This window comes from Amblyomma maculatum, chromosome 7 (assembly GCF_055883805.1).
Source record: "Amblyomma maculatum isolate TAMU_Amacu chromosome 7, ASM5588380v1, whole genome shotgun sequence".
NCBI lineage: Eukaryota > Metazoa > Arthropoda > Arachnida > Ixodida > Ixodidae > Amblyomma > Amblyomma maculatum.
In genome coordinates this window covers 1,097,030-1,116,362 of record NC_139350.1, presented here as the reverse complement: position 1 = coordinate 1,116,362, position 19,333 = coordinate 1,097,030, and the positions used below count along the sequence as shown (strand labels likewise).

General features: G+C 44.3%; 1 protein-coding gene across 1 annotated transcript; it reads right to left on the bottom strand.

Annotated features, from left to right (window-relative positions):
- Positions 1-1,517: 1,517 nt before the first annotated feature.
- On the bottom strand, positions 1,518-9,070 carry LOC146182582 (uncharacterized). The gene is made up of 5 exons (XM_084608867.1): positions 8,795-9,070; positions 7,013-7,153; positions 5,335-5,423; positions 2,240-2,459; positions 1,518-1,991 (listed from the first exon to the last, which is right to left on the bottom strand). Exons 2-5 carry the CDS (start codon positions 7,056-7,058, stop codon positions 1,909-1,911), a joined length of 438 nt encoding a protein of 145 aa, XP_084464993.1. The 5' UTR covers positions 7,059-7,153; positions 8,795-9,070; the 3' UTR covers positions 1,518-1,908.
- Positions 9,071-19,333: the final 10,263 nt, after the last annotated feature.

The window sequence follows — 19,333 nt, the reverse complement described above, 5'->3', positions numbered from 1 at the left end:
AAGAACCCCAGGTGGTCGAAATTTCCTGAGTCCTCCACTACGGCGTCTCTCATAGCCTGAGTTGCTTTGGGACGTTAAACCCCACAAACCAAACCAAACCAAACCGCTCAGGAGAAACTCGCAGCGGAGCGTCAGGCGTGGCGAATCAGCAAGGCAGCGACCAACTTCTTCGTCCTCGAGCGCGCCAGCACGCGATGCATGGCAGTGGCTATGAAGACGAAGATTACCACAAGAAGAAGAAGTTGGTCGCTGCCTTGTTAATTCGCCACGCCTGACGCTCTACTGCGAGTTCCTCCTGAGCGGCTATATCCATCTGAATAAACACACCCCTACAATTGGTGGAGGTGCTGGGTAGCGGTGATGTTTCAGTGTAGCGAGTAAGATGGTCTACTGCTACGATAATCCACCGGTTTCCAGTGGAGGTAGTAGGAAGAGGGCCATAGAGATCTATGCCAACGCTGTCAAACGGACGAGCAGGGCAGGGTAACGGCTGCAACGAAACAGGGGACTTCTGTGGAGTTTTTCGGCGTTGACAAGATTCGCAAGAGCGCACGAAATGTCGTACAAAGCGGTACATTCCACGCCAGTAAAATCGCAGACGTAGACGCGTGTAGGTTTTCAATACGCCACCGTGGGCACACTGTGGGTCACCATGGTACGCAGCACAAATGTCGGCGCGGAGATGACGCGGGATGACTAGAAGCCACTTCCGTCCATCAAGCAAATTGCGGCGATAGAGAAGACCGTCACGAATGGAGAAGTGATGGGCTTGCCGGACGAGGGCTTTGGATGAATGAACGGGAGTAGGACTTGAAAGAAAATGCAAAAGTGCACTGATCCACGAGTCATTCCGCTGCTCGGTAACCATGTCGACAGTGGAAAAGTCGACAAATCGTAAGCACAGACGTGCTCAGACGAGGTATCGCTAGGTAATGGCGAGCGGGAAAGAGCATCCGCGTCCGTATGCTTCAGACCTGATCGATAAATGACATGGATGCCATACTCCTGGAGACGGAGAGCCCAGCGAGCAAGGCGACAGGATGGGTCTTTCAGAGAGGCCAGCCAGCACAAAGCGTGGTGATCGGTCACAACATAAAACGGTCGGCCATACATTAAGGGACGAAAGTTTCCAATGGCCCAAATAATGGCCAAACATTCCCTTTCTGTGACTGAATAATTGGACTCTGCTTTCGTCAATGTTAGGATGGCGTATGCCACAACATACTCGCTGTAACCAGGCTTACGTTGGGTAAGGACGGCACCAAGCCCAATACCGCTGGCGTCAGTGTGAATCTCAGTAGGCGCAGTCGGATCGAAGTGGCGTAGAATGGGAGGTGAAACCGAAAGGCGGCGTAAAGTGTCGAAGGCTTTATCGCAGGCCGGAGTCCAGGCTGAAAGGTCGGAGCTGCCAGCAAGGAGCTGGGTCAGAGGAGCGATGATAGAGGAAGTTCAAGATGAAACGTCGAAAGTAGGAGCAGAGGCCGATAAAGCTCCGGAGCTGCTTCAGGGAGCCCTTATAAAAATGGGAACATCCTTTGAGTTCAATGTGAACTCAAAAAAGTCAGAAGGAAGCAACTTCCTCTGAACTGAGAATTGGCTACTGATTTTGAATTCACAGTGAATTAAATTTCTCTGACCATCCTGTGAGTTTCCTGTGAATTTCCTTTGAGCTCCCAGGGAACAGACCGTTGTCAGTTTGAGTTGAGTTCACAGGCAGTGGCCAATTATTGGTTCAAAGGAAGTTCGAAGGAATGATGACTATGGGATATTTGGTGGATGTTCGAAGGAAGTAGGTTCAGACTGAAACATTTGTTTGTATGAGCTTATATTTATTTGAATAGATGTACTTCCTCTGTTTAGGCCTTGCAATTAGGCCTGCTTTCGAAGACTCTGCGACAAAAAATTGGATCACTGTCCACAATCCCAGTGCAAACTTGCGCAACTGCCGGTGACCACCTTGGCTAGTACTCCATTGAGCAAGCAGGTGTAGGCTGCAAAAAGAAAAAAAAAAACATTAGAAGCATGACTGCAATGAACAAGCTAGAGTCCATCCAGCCTTCCTTAGCTTTTGTAAATTAAATATACAGAGCCCGGACAGTGTGAGCGCCATGCAGGCACCACAGCATTATGCATTAAGGCAAGCATTATGGCCCTGACCATCACTGAAAAGTCAGCTGTTTGGACAATATTTCAGAATGCTCTTGCATCACATGCACAGGCTATGAGCTCGAGGACTTACAGATAACAGCATCCAATTTTGGGCAGCCCAGTGCCTTTTTTGGAGCTTGTTCCTTGCGGGCATTGCAGACACAGCCATAGAGTGAGCTTTCTTCCAGGTCTTCGGGTGAGAACACAACCCGCACCAAGTTACACGCAAACTTTGTTGCTTGATTGCCCGCACTGAGTTTAATGCGGTCAATCAACTGCTGATTTACCATAATATTGCTGCCAATGTGCACCTGCAAGAACAAAAAGCAAATATTAGTACTATGACCAGTATTGTAACATACAACAATATTCCTTGATATGCAATAAGAAAATGAAGGGGCTTTACAAACAACAAAAAACTTAGACCAGCTTAAGAACATTCAAAGAAACCCCAAAATGCATAATTAAGGTCATTTGTTTGCAAGTAAAAATACACATTCAAGAAGCCATACTTTAACATGTACAACAATGAAGGCATACGAAAACTATTGGATGTTTTTGACACCTTCCCGAGCGGTGTTTTGATCTAATTTTGAATCAGGCCAAACATCTTTTAACATTTTTATTAGTGTAACCTGACAATTGTGTAATATGTATTTAAAGTAACTAGCCAAAAAGAGGGCACATAATGCCCCGCAAAGGATTGAGCGCTAATAGTGCATTGCTATAGCAGAAGAAAAAACAAGAAATAAGAGATTTTTTAATGACCTAATTTATGCTTGCATTTCAACAATAAAAAAAAAACAGATTTTAAGTCAGAAAATAAAGGGATTTACTCATCATTAACATTGCAAAGGCCATTAAAAGCCAGTTTAGACAGAGCACAGTGCCCACATTGTCACCTCCTGTTTAAAAATACTAACACCCTTTTCGTACATCAGAAGCTCAACCAATTAAAAAAACTGCCAATGAAGGTTTAGCAAAAGCATGCACTGCCTGCTCTGTATGTGCTACTTTGAGACAACATTTAATTTCCAGCTTGCACAGGTAGCTTTCATAATTTAACCCCTCAAGCGCTTTGGACAAGCAGCTCGTCCTTGCAAAGATGCCCTCAAGCCATTTTGGACGAGTGCTTGTCCTTGCAGGATAGATCCTCACCCTGAGAGTTTTAGGTGAGTACAGTGCTCCTCTGTGGCTTAGGTCATGCGCCATTTGACAGATGGCACCACTGACCCGTTAACTGCTTTTTGTTCTACCGCTTGAAAGACTTTTAAGCAGCCTTAATGAGAAAAATGGAGCCTGGTAGAGGCAACGCATGCACTGTTGGCCCGTCATCGCGGGAAAGAAGCTTTTCTTCGTTGCCATCCTCGCCATCCGAAGATGGCTCAGACACCAATTTTTGCATTGTTATGGGAAGTGAAGACGACAGTGATGACATGAGTAGTTCTTCCGACGAAGATGATGACAGCTCAGACGATACTATTGCGAGTTCTGTGTCAGTGGATGAAAATTGACAACATTCCGATGAAACCTCCTGGGCTTCCATTCTTGGTCGTCCCTTGTAAAACATTTCCAGTTACCTCGCTATATGTTACTCGACTAGATTGCTGCTTATTGGCGGGCAGTTGATTTTTCACGTAATGAGCAATAAACTTCACTGCACTCATTTGACTTAGTTTCTGGTTCAAATATTTTTGTCTCGGATACCTCCTTTTTTATTACACTACCAATAGAAACCAGCAGTAAAAATAAAAACTAAAGGGACATTTAAGCTCCGCCTTTATGGGTATGATGCGACCAATGTAGGCTACCACCCAACATATAAAGCCCTGCTTTAACCAAGCTGTATCAACATGTCTGCGTAGCCTAGGTGTAGCAAGCCTGACTCAGCATTGAAGAGCACTGGAATGTTGATTCGTATTTCACCTTCCCACCTCAAATGAATGACCGGAGTTAGCAGCTCCTCCTAACTTTTGGATATCATGTGGTCTCGTTAAGCCACACAAATCATCGAAGAATGTGTGTTCGGCCATGCCACTTGCCAGCGCCATGCTCTTGATGTTTCACTCACAACACAGACAACAAATTTTCATGTAATGGGGCCTTTAACGATATCGTAATTTTAAGCAATGTTAGCTAGAAATCTTGAAATAATAGTGCTCAAGGGGTTAAAGTGAAATTGAACTATTGTTGGATCAGCTTAAGAAGCCACAACTCCTTCTCAAAGGAGACCCTCCTGGCAATACCATGGTGGTTAATTGCCTTTGACTTGCCAGAGTGACATTGCAGGTGGCTGTCAGGTGCAAGTGGATTATATGCACATTAGCTTGAATACCATGATGACTGGCCCAAGTCGCTAAAATGACTGATTAGAGGAGCACCAGCTGCGTCATTCGAGTTGTAGTGCAAAAAGATGGCCTTCCGAGATCGATAACCTAAGAAATTGCTGAATATTAAACAAGCTAATGGAAATCTCTTTTCTGATGAAAAGGGCTTTGCTATAGCCCAAGCGAAGTATGCTCAACAGGAAGCGTAAACAAAAGTAACCTTGCACTTCCGATCACTACAGCTTTCACAAAAACTCTTCCAAATCAATATACACACGAATGAAGTAACAGTCACTAAAATGAAAGGAAGCAGTTGGGATTTTTTTTCATGGTTGTTTTGACGAATTTAAGAAAATAGCACTGTCTGTCTTTTGTCGTTTCTATCAAATTGACATTCATTTAAAAATATCATTATGCTACTAATTATGTAGTCTGTGAGCCCAGCCTCATAAACAGCATCCCAGCCAGGGCAGCCACTTTTCAGTGGAGCCGAAACGCAAGGTGCCCGTGTGCTCTGTGTTGTCGGTGCACGTTAAAGCACCCCAGGTGGTCGAAATTTCCAGAGCAAGGCAGTATCTCTCATAGCCTGAGTCACTTTGGATATTAAACCCTAAAAGCCAACCAATCATAAAGAGCATTGCTTCTTGCCTATCTCTGAATTCAGTGACTGCTGACTTCATTCACATGGATAATGAGCTCCTCGTTTCCCTATCTGTGCACACTTCTCAATGGAAGTGCATGACTTGTGGCAGTGCTATCGTAAAGCTAGAACCAAGTTCTTGTGTGACCCTTAAAAAAGTTTCATCGAGAAAGGCAGTAATGAGCACAACCATGCAGACACTAGACTAAAGCAACTAACCTGAGCCTCGGTTGGCAGCACAACTGCTTGTGTTGTACACGCAGCATTATTAACGGATTCCGTCAGCTGATTGACCAGCCCAGCAACATCTGAAAAAAACAAAAAAAGAAAGCTGGAACAAAACATACTATTTCATCACTAGCAGCAGCAGCCCAAGTAACATTCACCACAGGAGAAAAGCCTTTTCTTTGCCCTTGACTGCATGACCAACCCTTTTCTGTCACCAAATGCACCATTCAAAATTTAGCTGCTAGACACTAGCATCACTCACGCACTCAAGGCGTCCTATCAGCGGTACATAATCTAGGGGATGCTGATAGCAATTGATGAAGCCAATGCTGACATTCCACTTCTGATCTCTTTGTTCGCTGTGGAAATGCCTGGATTGAATTAACTGCGGAGGACGTTGTAACTACAGTGCAACTGACGGGTGCTGCTATTGCTTAGAATGAATTCATGGGTGCGAATGATGATGCCGAGATAGCTGTGAGCGCTTTAACAGAAGTTAGTCAGATCACATCCCTGAAACAGTTTGTTGGTAGCAAGGGCCTTGAAGAGCTCAGCATGCAATATATACATGTATGGCGGCAGCAATACGCCACACATTTGGACAAAGGCTGACACTCGAGTGTGTAGCTGATACTCGATAGCCCATGCTTCACCTATCTCGTGTCTGTCTTTCGTGTCGACATTTGCTAACGTGGTGTAGTGACCGAGTTAAGTTAGGCAGATTGCTGAGCCAGGTGCCGAGCTTGGACAAGCATAAATTTCCTGTTGTGAAAAAAAAAAAAAAAACACCACCTAAGTGACCAAAATGGCACAGGAAAATGAAGCGCATGCCATAAGGATTCCAAGGTCCAAGACAGGACGAGGCCACATATGATAATTTCATACAAATTTAGATTTTTTGCTGTCCCTCCTGCGCTCATTCTAGATGCACCTCATCATTTGCAGGAGACTCTGAGGTTAAAATCTGAGGGAATCAAGGGTTCCATTCAGATACGCCGTCCACAGTAATGCGAGAGCACCACAGACCTGCCGCAGCCATCTGGCTACAACTTATACCCCGTGAATGTGTTTGAACCTAATGCAGCTCTCCGGGTTCACTGGAGCGTTGTTGTCACCGACCACTCCAGAACAGAAAGGAACCCAATCCCGCGCCCGTTTTTCGGCCTCGGCTTGAGCAGCACAAATCAGCACAGGTGCTCACCTTGAGTGGCATTTGTTTACCATGCATTTTCATGCAGCTATCACATACGACAACAGGCTCAATCTCAGATGCATGCCGATCCCAAGCAATGACATGTGACACGCAAGTCACTGTAACACAAACAAAGCATGCTTGCAGAGCAGGAGTGGCAGCAGTTCATCTGCTACGTGCACTGCAAGCATGGTGGTTGGTGGCGTCATGCAGCAGCGCCACGGTGTAGCTGAGCACTACTGTACACCACCTATAATGTGTCGCAAAGACAACTACAGGAGGAACACCAATCCTAATCCTCAGTGTAAGGGGAACCTTATTGCAGCAACATAATCTTACTGGTGCTTTTACTAGGATGTGCTACAGACCAAGAGGTCTTATTCATTTAAGAGTTAGCACTTGAATTTGTTATGCTTTACGTAGCATCTGGTGACACAGTCAGCATTCCAATGGCTTCAGAAAAAAGCGATCACATACCAAGCATCTGACGTGCTTCATCTCTTGCGGCCTTATATTTCTTCATTCTTTTTTTTTTGCAGACCCCACTTCATCCTCAAGCTCCAGGACTCTCTTTTTTGCATCTGTTGGCTTAGACATTTTGTCACAGCTGCAGCTTTCCTGCAAAACGACATGTGGCAAGGTCTATTCACTAAATTGTATTTGCACTCAAATGCATCATACAAAAATTATTCAGTATAACGCATTGTGCAGATATCTGGTTCCACACATGAGATTAGCAAAATAGGGACAAAATTAAGACCACTGACAAGAGAAACGTAGCATGGACACTGTTTAGGGTTCAAAGCAACACTTCTTAAGGAGGAACATTAGCCCTTGAGCAAACCTTGGCACATAAAAGGACATGGTAATGTTTAACTGCGAGCTGACACCATCCAGCATCACTACTGCTCAAGTGGGCAGAATGCCCACTTGAGTAGTAGTGGACAAAACAAAGGATGCATTTCCACAAAAACAGTTTGAGCTCCCACGCATACCGTAAAACATAGCCACTCTGCTTTATGGTAGGTTCATGGTGTTTTATGTCCCAAAGCGACTTAAGCTATAGCGATGAGGGATGCCGTAGTGGTGGGCTCACCTGGGTTTTAATGTGCAAATGACATCAGACAGTACACAGTCAACTTGCATTTCACCTCCACTGAAATGCGGCCATGAATGCTGGGATTGTACCCATGTACAGTCGTGAGCTTTATGAAAGGGAGCATGCGATCCCGTGGCAGATAGCCTCATCCAGAAATAGTGGCAAAGTGCAATGGCAGCATTGAAAATGAAGTGGAGAGAGCGGTGCCCTTCCACCTGTTGGCCGTACCCCATGCACTGGGAGCAACTTTTACATCGGCAGCTAAAAATCATTGCAGCATTATGCTGTTGGTAACTGATATCACTGCTTGCTTTGCTATGCTCTGACCTAGCAACCCAGCGTAGGCTGGTAACTCAGGCAAAAGCGGCAGCCCAGGCCACTGGAGTCTTAGAATGGAGACTCCACACACTGCCTCCCCACCACACACACTTTTTTTCCCCCTTTTTTTAATAAAGTTTTCTCTCTCTGCGCGAAATCTGAGGAATGGCTGGTAGCGAAGAAAGGAAGCATGTTTGACGCTTCAATAAAAAGAAACAAACAAATGAATATGAAAGTAAATGAATGCGACAACACGTTAGGCGCTTTTATCTGCTTAAACTTAAGTCGCCTGCAGCTGTGAAAGCGTCCGTTTCGCTGCTACACTACCAATTGTCTCGGAACGAGCACCCTGGGCATCTTTAAAACTTGTTCTAAATCAGCTTCAATAATCAAGGAGCTGCCATTCTCCATGCCGCACCGTTCCGAGACGACGATGCGGGCAGGGTTTTTTTTTTTTTTTTTTTTTTTTTTTTTTTTAAACAGCCCGAATTGGGAAGCCTACTCCTGTTATCACGGAACACCGAGAATTGCCATTTGCTGTATAAACAGGGAGAATCGGGTCCACGTAACGACAGCAGCCGCGTTTATTCTACTTTTTATTTCCGCAAATTCAGTTCATTATGCATTTTTGTTTTAATTTCACGCAATTCCCGGAATCAACTGTCTACCTCTTTCACCATGTGCACTACTGTCACCTGCCGGTTAACACAATGCGGTCGTAATGCGGGCATGTAAACGACTTCGCGACACGACTCACCGCGAGTAGCAAAGGAAGGTGTTTCACAGGTAAACATTATTAAGACACGAATACGAAAAGAGACAAGAGACGTTTGACTACTTACCCACTCCGAGAATGAACGTAGGAGAGTACGACCCTTCTTTCCACTGGGCATGTAGTACTCCTTGGTTTGGAATAATCTTCCAGTATTTTGGATTATCCATCAGTTTCGCCTGCAGTTCTTTTGATTGTAGGTCTCTTACAGGGTATACGTCCCACTTCTGAGCGGTCGCCCATTTAACCACGCCATGATCGGCCATTTGCACTACTCACGCTAAGAAAACACGACGAACACAACGAACGCGAACAATCAACTTCCTACGGTCATGAAACACATAGTGAAGCATGCCGCCGGCTGTTTTCACGAAATCGATAGCGCTAGAGTCTGAAGCGCCAATGCAAACTTTTAAATGCATTTTTGCAAACTTCACAAACTTTCAAAATAAAACTTATAATTTATAAACAACCTTAAACGTTTGTTTTTTTAGTAGTAATATGTGATGCGTAACAAAACATAAAATAATTTAAGCAAATTATTGCCACAAGCAGCTGCAGCGCTCTTCTTTTTGCTGCGGAATTCTTGTGGTGCATGTCAATCTTGATTGGTTTTACTCGCCGCCGTGAGAACGTTGGTTTTACTGGCAGTATTCGTAACCTCGGCTGCGGGGGCTTCTGTGCGTGGTGGGACCGACGTCGCTGACGTATTAATTGCTGGTCTTTAAACTGTGATAGGAGGTAAACGAGCTTGACTTTCGTGAACAATGTGACATCCGGTACTAGGCACATCGTGAAGTGCATTTAACTGCAGGCTTTTGAAGCCGTTATCGATGGTGCTGCGGTAACCGCCTACCCGTCGAACGCACTGGAAATGCTACCACGGTAAAAGCGTACTTGCGCGACGTCAACGTCGCGCCGTACCGAAGTGCACTAAATCACGACGGAAGCAGGCCGCGCTTGCTAACAGCGTCGCCCTTGGCGTCGCTGCGAGCCAAGAGTTGCCAGGCTGCAATGCCGACGCAAATACTGACAAACCCTGCCAGCCCTGCGCCGAGCTTTGTTGCGTACCGTGTCAGAGTGCTGAAGCAGCAGTCACGGATGTATGTATGTATACATGCCGTCTCGCGCATGCATCGCCATCGAACCAGCGGGCTGCGAAAGCGATGAATTAGAACCACCTGGCATTCTTTAACATGTATGAAAATTCTTGAATGTATTATATTTTATCTTAAAAAATTCAGAGGGGCAAGAAATAGACCAAGTAATGCCACACACACAAAAATAAGCACAAGAAATGAATGAAAAGGAAGTTATCTTTACACTTAAGGACAAAGGAAGGAAGGTGGTGAATATTATTGGTCCTTGTGTGGTGACTAAGAAGAAACTTGCGCTAAAAATAAGATCTAGCGCGTGAAAAAAAAAAAAAAAAGCATGGATTTAATATAAAATGAAAAAAAAAAAAATTAAAATGATGTTTACTTGCACAACAAAGAAACGAATGCGATTTTGTATATTTTGATAAATGTATAATTGGTTTATTCAAAAAAGTTCAGAAGTTAAAAAAGTGCAAGGGATACTAATGAAAGAAAAAAAATGAGAAGTATAGCTGAAAAGAAAAATGAGCTTCGTATGTTTTCGCTTAAGAACAAAAAAAAAAAAAGAAGGTATGATGCATAAAGAGTAAAGAGAACTTTCTCTTTACTTGAGGAAAAACAAAGGAAGGTCATTATTGATATTGCCAAAGAGAGCCAGTTTAAAAATGAGCTTCCTTCTGTCAAAAGAAAGGAAAGTCTCAACAAGGTGAGCTCAAAGGAAACTTCCTTTAGTCAAAAGAAAGGAAAAGTCTATAGGAAGGCTGTTCAGGAAGCAAAAAGGAAAAACAAAGGAAGTAAAAAGGAAAATTCGATTTTCATAAGGGAGGTTTGCTTCGGAAACTCTGCAACATGCGCGAAGTTTGGTGGGGTCGGGAAGAATGCCGTCCTTAGAAACTACGTGGCCTAAAATTGTGAGTTTTCGAGCGGCAAAGTGGCACTTCTTGAAATTCAACTGAAGCCCAGCGTCGGCGATACACGTGAGGACTTGCTTTAGGCGGAGAAGGAGAGAAGAAAAGTCGGTAGAAAAAACTACGATGTCATCCAGATAACAAAGACAGGTCTGCCACTTGAGTCCACGAAGAACAGTGTCCATCAGGCGCTCGAAAGTAGCCGGGGCATTGCAAAGGCCAAAGGGTATGACGTTGAACTCGTATAAGCCATCAGGTGTTATAAAGGCAGTTTTCGAGCGGTCATCGTCAGCCATCGGCACCTGCCAGTAGCCAGAGCGCAAATCCAGAGGAGAAATACTCGGCTCCCTGTAAACAGTCTAAAGCGTCGTCGATTCGTGGCTAAGGATAGACGTCTTTGCGCGTGATTTTGTTTAGCCTATGGTAATCGACGCAAAACCGGATGGAACCATCTTTCTTGGTGACCAAAACAACCGGAGAAGTCCATGGACTGTTTGATGGCTGTATGACGCCCCGGCGAAGCATATCGTCCACGTTATCAGCAATGACTTGGCGCTCAGAGGCCGACACGCGATAGGGACGCTGTCGTAAAGGTGCGTTTGTACCAGTGTCGATTGTGCGCGTAACGACAGACGTTCGACCCAGAGCAGTGTGAGGAAGGTCGAAGGCAGAAGTGAAGCCCCGTAGAAGGGCAGAGAGTTGATCGCGTTGCGCGGGTGGAAGATCTGCGTCAATAGCTTGTTGAAGAGCATCGGGTAGTGTCGAAGCGGTCGCTTCGCTAATATATATATATATATATATATATATATATATATATATATATATATATATATATATATATATATATATATATATATATATATATTACATGTACTGTACCCATTATAACCTCGCGATATTTTGTTTTGTGCCCTGATAGTGACAACAATCTCTTTAGTGATATATCTTCTTTTCTTTGTGCAACATATTAAGATGCATGACCTAAGCGCAACACGTGTCATTCGGTCTATATACCTTGCGCCGCCATTACATCACGCGTGCGAAATCTTGTTTTTGATATTTTGGTGTTTATTTGTTGACAGTGGCTGGTCACGTGTTCTTCGATTGTGCATGTATATAAGAAATGGGAACCGACAGCTTCTTTCTACATTCCTTGACAAAGGCCGCGGACCTCGGCCGAAACGTCGGATTAAAGTGTTGTTTTTTCACCGTGTGTCACCTACTTCAAGTTTATATATATATATATATAATGAGCCTTGCAGCTCTATTTGGTAAGTGTTTTGTTAGCTATCGAGTCTCACACTGAATACGCGTACTTAAGGATCGGTCGAACATAATTAAGCAGTGTTTTTTTAGAGCAAAATGATTCTGATTAAATTGTGTGCTCCAGCAGCTTTTGGAATGGCGTTATTGAATTCGGAATTCGAAGAACAGTCACTTGAAACGTCACACCCAAATATTTATATATAGATTGCTGCTAATAATGTCAGTGTTAAAGAAGTAAATGTTTATTTCCTTCTGTTTTGTGAAGGATGACAGACATATTTCTGTATTTAGTTGCATTTTTCACTTCCCAAAATACGAAACAGTATATAAACTAAGAGAACCCACTACATGACGGAGTCACCGGGAGAGAAATATCTTGGCAGAAATGTTGTTAATAAAACGAAAAAACAACAGTTGCCCGGAAACTGAGCCTTATAAAGAACGCCCGATGTGATATCTACACAAGGGAAAGTAGCATCACTCAGTACAACACATTGACGGTTCTGTAACAAGTAACCGACGATCTATTTGCACGTTTTCTGATTAACAACTGCCATGCAAAGTTTGTAAAGCAGCAATGACATGACAAATCGTGTAGAAGGCCTTCTAAATTGTGAAAAAAAAAAAAATGCAGTCTGCCCATTTCCACTCACGTCAGGTGACAGAACTCTATCATTTTTGTTGAGCCGGAAAAAAACAACAAAAAAGTTGCATCATTTCCTTGTATATAATATGCTCTAATACATTGCACGAAATAGCTGTTAAAGAAGTATAGTATTGATTTATGTCTTTTTCGGACCACTCTTATGAATCAGAAATATGTATACATGTGTAATGGGGAGGGGCAGGCCAGTAGCCAGTAGAAATGATTTGGTTTATATGAGATAAAGGTAAGATGCTGTAAGGTACCATAGGCCAGGCAGAGCGCTTCAATATGCGATAAGCAATACCATCTGATCTGGGTGGCTTGGTTTCATCTCTACATCTCAACAAAGCCTGACACTGAGTTCTGAATAAGGTGACAAGTGTTGCGGGTTTCGAAGACTCCAAGACGCCCATACGCTCAAAACATGGCGGCTCAAAGGCACTCCAGCGCCAATGAAAATTGGGGGGCTAATTAAAGTTCGTGACGTTGAATGACGTCAGGACTACGTACACCATTGGTGTGAATTATAAACTGCCCTTTTTCTGGATCCGCTCTGCCGTATTTTCGAGGCCGTCCTTTTGAAGGGCGTCTTTCAGTTCTCGCCAAACTTTGTCATTTTATTGGTGTCAAATCCTGCTATTTGAGCGCAGTTGGCAATCAAACTCAGTAACTAAGATCGCACATGAATAGAGCAAACTTTTTCCAAAACGGCAGGCCGCATATACTTGTATGGTGTTATAACGTTAGCAGCAGCTCATGCCAGGGAGTGAACCGTTTTATTCAATGCAGGCGTACATATATACTGATATGTGATGTCACATGAGTCAATGGCGAGGGCGGCGCCAGATATAGACAAGCGTCAGCCCGTGTCGTCAGTGGAGATGCGGCGGCGCTGGCGACCGCAGTGACTTTCGTGGTGTAGGCAAAAGCATGGGCCGTCTGCATTGGATGCGCGGCGCTTGCTGCGTTTTTGATCATCATTCCCGATATTCCTGCAATGTGTGGTGCGGTTGGTTGCGCCACAAGGCACAAAAAAGAAAGTGGTACCTGTTTTCACTTGTTTCTTGCAGTCGGATGGAGATGAGAGCGAATGACAGAGGCATTGAGCGTGACAACTGTAGACCCTTCGGCGACGGATTGCCTTGGCAGCTAACGTGCGTTGCACTTCTGCTCTGAAAGTTCGTTTGCAACTCTTAATTGCCAAGATTGTTTTTAGGGCCACACGACGAATAGCGCAATAACAAACGCCTGCAGGTCGTTCACGTTTTGGTGTATATACTACCAGGCCATAAGAAGTTTAGACGTGATAATCCGTGCGCGCATGATATTAATCGAACGCAGCTAGGAAACCACGCTGTGAGTTCCATTCACCTGCGGTACTACTCGTGCACATTTTCGTACAGAAAAGGACGCAAAAGCTGCTGCGGAGGCAACTGCAGTTACCTTGAGTGGTCACTCCAGCGCGATCATTGCCGAAACAGGCCAAATAATAGTAAAATAGCTTTTCTTTGTTTTCACTTTCCCGAATTTCAAAGAGTGACGCACTGTTCATCAACGGTCCTAGGAATCGAGTGAACATCGTTAGGATCCGGAAAAAGTCAAGCAGCGCTATTTCTCAGAGTATTAAATTTTATTTTGAAGGTCATTAGGATTATAATTAACGAATTAACCATACAACCAGCTCTGATTGAGCAAGATACTTAATTGTGGTATATACGGTACATTAAGTTTAATGTCCCAAAGTGGAATAGGCTGGGATGAAAAATAAGCAGGTTTGTTTTGGTTTGTGGTGTTTAACGTCCCAAAGCAACTCAGGCTATTGAGAGACGCCGCAGTGGAGGAATCCGGAAATTTCGACCACTTGAGGTTCTTTAACGTGCACTTACATCGCACAGCACACGGGCGCCTTGCTTTTTGCCTCCATAGAAAAGCTGCCGCCGAGGCCGGGATTCGAGTAATATGACGCACATTTTAATAAAAATTTTCACAATATATTAAAAATGCTCATTGCGCTGCAAGTGACCGCGGACATCGTGGAGAACATTGCATTTGCGCTCATAACAAAAAAAAAAAAGGAAAATACAGCATTATTACGAGCTTTTTATTCATATATTAACCTGTGAATGACCCTGACTACGTCTGTGCGATTAAACAGACGTCGAACGTCTTTTTATCGAGCAGGATAAAACAAGTTGGCAGCGCGCCCACTAGGCGAATGTTACAAAGAACTAGAAGATTGAGTTCTTATTCAGTGAAATTCTATGACTTACGTTGCTGGTACAGTGAGCTAAAAATATGATTTCTAGTTCAGTATAGTTGCCGGTAATACTGTTCTTTAGAGTGAAGGTGCTTGGAGCAGGAGAAAAGGTACCCATATTAAAATAGTCGTCATATGAAAAACGCATTTCCAATCATATCATTCATATTATCGTCCTTGCATGCGCTAACCATAGGCCCGGAAGTTGGACAGTGTTCACTATATATTAGTTTTTTGTATACATTGCGATTCCTTGTTTTCATTTAATTTAATCAGTCACTATAAGTCCAACGTTGCTACAGTCGCCCACCGCATAGCCGCGCGCTGTTGAGGCCACGGAGAAGGAAGCCAATGCAGCGCTCTTCTCCAGGTAATTCCAGCAGTAATCGGCTAGTAAAGGGCTGAACTACTCTACAGGCATAGACCAAACTGTTTCTACGCACAAGCAAAGCTTACGCTTCAGAATATTCGCACGCGCGATATGGTTTCCAAGGCGGCGTCACTTGGCGCAGTGTAGGCACGCTGCGTTTTTGCCTACACCCCTGTCGCTGCCGATCGCAGCGCCACCTTTGTTTACAAACATGACGCTTGCCTATACATGCGGGCGTTTTAGACGACGTGCTGTGCTATCCCTATAAACACTGGCGTAACCACACAATCCTCAATAGAGGTATAGCTCGAAAATATTCCTGCTTTACTATACCAAGCCCACATGATTCAGAGATAAAGCATACCAGCAAAATGTACAACAAAGCCAGCGCAGCCAAATATATGTTAGCTACCAGTGCACACACGTAAGGCTGACTCACATGCAGACGGAAGCTCACGTGTGTCCTGCGCGAAACAATGGAGTGTAAGACAGACGGTATAAAGTCCTCGCTGTGTTTGCACGGCGCGTCAGTTCTTCGCATGCCGGGAGCTCAATTTTATGAGCACCAGGCGATTGAAAGAAACGAACAGCGTGCCACAACGGCTCGATAGACTTAGCGCGCGTAGAACGAGAAAACAAGCGACTTGGGAAACCAAATAGCAATGGCAGAGAAGCAACTTGCATGCAAGGTCGAAAACTTTAGATCCTGTCATCGCAGACCGACAACTGCTTCGTTGTCTCCTTCGCAGGCACCCAGCAAGGCCTGCAAAGTCGCACCATGGGCCGATGGAACATTAAAAGGGAGCGCAAAGTTAAAAAAAAAAGAAAATGAGCGTTTCATTAAAATAGTTGATCTCTTTCATAAAACAAGGTAAAACATCTTTATTATTCTCGTATTGGTGCGTAGCTTTTTAATATGTAGTTTTGTAATTCCTTTATTTCAGTGTTTGGCCCCCCGACCTGTGGCTGTGCTGCGAACGCACTAAACCGCTTTTGGGCCCAGCCTTCGCCACCACTTCCGCCATGCAGGTGGCATTAAGGGCTCAGCACTCCCACGACTCCCCGAAGCTCATTTGTGCCAGATCCACATTTTGGCATTCAGTTTTTAAAAAAAAGGAAAATAACGGAAAGAATCAGAATGGGCCAGTGGAAATTGGACAAAAATATCAGATATTGATTGGAAGGATACCAATATCTCTCAAGAGAAACGTATACGTAACTGTGTCTTTTACGGGTGCTTGTATGAGGCGAAAACGCGGAGGCTAATGAAATGAGTGAAATTGAGGACCATGCATAGAGTTATAGAATTAAATATGGAACATGTAATGTTAAAAGACAGGAAGCGCGCCGAATTTGTCAGGAAATTCAGACGCAACATCACCATATTTTAGTCGAAATCAAGAAGGATAAATGGGTACGGGCAGTGCATGTATGTTGAAGGCAAGATAACCGACGGACGCTTAAAAAACGTATTGGATTCCAAGGGAAGGCTAGCGTAGCAGGGGGCGGCACAAGGTTAGAATGAGCGGATGAGATTAGGAAGTTTGCGGGCATTGAATGGATGCAACTGGCACAGGCCCGGGTTATCCCTCATGAATTTGCCAGTTGGTACTAAATTCAAAGGGAATTGAAAAAAGGATGTAGGGAGCAACTTCCTTTGAACTGAAAATTGGCCATCGACTTTGAATTCACTCTGAATAAACTCTTTCTGGCCATCCTACAAATGTACAGGGATAGTCAAACGTTCCCAGGCCAGAGGTTCTGCTTCTGACTGTCATATTTTGGCACTTGAGGTCCCATTCAAGCCATAAAATACTCCAGAGGTTAGAATAACGCTTCTTTTACCCTCTAGAAATTTTTTGAGATTTGGGGCATTGTAGTTTCCAGACTATAATTCTCAGAAGCAGGCCCTGTGGCTTGGGAACTTTTGACTACCCCGGTACATCGTTTGTCATTTGTATATCCTCAAGCTTGCTTCCCTTGAGCCTCCCTTCAACATCGAGTGAACAGAAAGAACAAAAGATGTCCATTTGTAGGATGTACAAAAGAAGTCTATTCACATTGAATTCAGAGTTGGTTGGGGCCTATTTCTAGTTCAAAGAAAACACTGCTTCCTTTTAATTAACTTCGTATGAATAGAAACTAGTCACTGCTCAACCTGAATGCATCTCCCCTGGGTATCCTCAACGCACACATGAAACACTTGCCACATGGTGCCCACTCCTGTTGTGCACTTTGTACTGCTACTTATCATCCAAAGCTGGGGATTCGCTTCGCACAAGAAATGTGACTATTCTTCAGCTCTCAAAAAGGAAATTTATGCACTTTTATGCCGTCCAACGCAAGCAGTGTTGAAAGTGCGCTAGTTACAACCAGTGGGTCTACTCTTTACAGCCAGCATGTGTAGGCTGAAAAAAAAAGAAAAAGTCAGAAAGCTTCCATTTCCATTGCGGCAACACTTCCGCCCTTCCACGTTCATCACATTCCGCGAGGCCCTCGAGGTGCAATGGGTGGCGCTGGTGAACACTCTATTCGGTAGGTGAAGCGGAAGGCAGCGACTTTTTGTGTCGGTGTTGCGTACTAAGTGCGCGTATAGATAGATTTGATCAAGAAAGGGGCAGTTTAGTGTCTCGCGTGGATGATTTAGAAAAGGAAGTACGTTTGCTAAGGGCGGAAAATCAGAAACTGCTTGGACAACTTCCTGAAAAAAAAAAGGGGGCCGACTTTATCCTTGGAACCAACGAGGACGAACATTCCAATGCGGGCCACGTGGCTGGGGCCAGCACTGGCATGGAAGGCATAAGCAAAGTAGGTCAGGCGGATCCGAACCGTCAGAGTTATTTAGAAGCAGCTAAGAAGCCGGAAAAAAAGGAAGAAGTAAGGAAGAATGAAAATCCCAGAGATAAGGACACAGATAACCGAAAGCAGGAGCCAACAGTTGGGAGAGGGAGAGAGAAGGCCCAGGTGCTTATCGCCAGAGATTCTAACATGAAAAGGTGCAAGCGAGATATCTTGAAAGAGTGATAAGAGAGTGTTGGTTGGAGCCTTCCCAGGGAGAACAATGAGGGCAGTACTGAAAGAGAGTAAAAATAGGCTGTTGAAGAATTCCGCAGAGCGCAGTATGGTAATAGTAGCCGCGGGGCTAAACGATGTCCTAAATGGTGACGCTGCAGGAGTGGTGGAAAGTTTAGCTAAGGGAGTTGACGAGATCAAGGAGATAGCACAGCAAACGCAGATAGTTGTATGCACAGTATCAGAGGTGCTAGGATTGAACGGAAAGCTGGAAAAGGACGTGATGACAGTTAATCAGGACATAAGAAAGTTAAGTCTGGAGAAGCGTTTCGAAGTGGTTGATGTAAACAGGGAGGTACATAAAGCAGGTTTTGGTAGGGCTTTTCAGCGAGATGGCATTCATTTTAACAGAAGGGTGGGAGCAGAGATCGGCTGGCGCCTGGCAGGCAGGGCTGTAGCTTTTTTAGGGGATCCGCGAGGACTCCGCGAGAAGAAAGTGTAATAATGGAAGCTGAGCCCCCCGAAATGGCAAAGAGTAGGTCGAGAAAGAAAAGTACAAAAAAGAAATTTAGCACTAGGATCAGCTACATAAACATGCAAGGAGGTAGAAAAAGAGCGAAATGGCTAGAGATAGAACAGCAGTTGAAGGATGACAAAATAGGTGTGTACGCTCTTTGCGAGACTCATCTCAGGGATCTAGAAGATCCGCCGTTTATAGAAGGCTACGTCTGGGAAGGGTGCAACAGAACGAGAACGGAAAAAAAGGGTGGAGGGGTAGGTATGTCGATACACCAGGGAACACATTGGCAAAGAATTAAATCATCTTGTAAAGAACATATCTGGGTTTCAGGAACAATTGCCGGCATAAGTACATGGCTAGGGGTAGTTTATATAGGAACAGGATATCAATGCAGGCAAGAAAACAAGGATCTTGTTGAATGTCTCAGTAACGATATAAGCCAGTTTGGAAACGGGGCCAATTTTATTCTACTGGGGGACATGAACGGCCACATATGTGGCCGTTCATGTCCCCCAGTAGAATAAAATTACAAT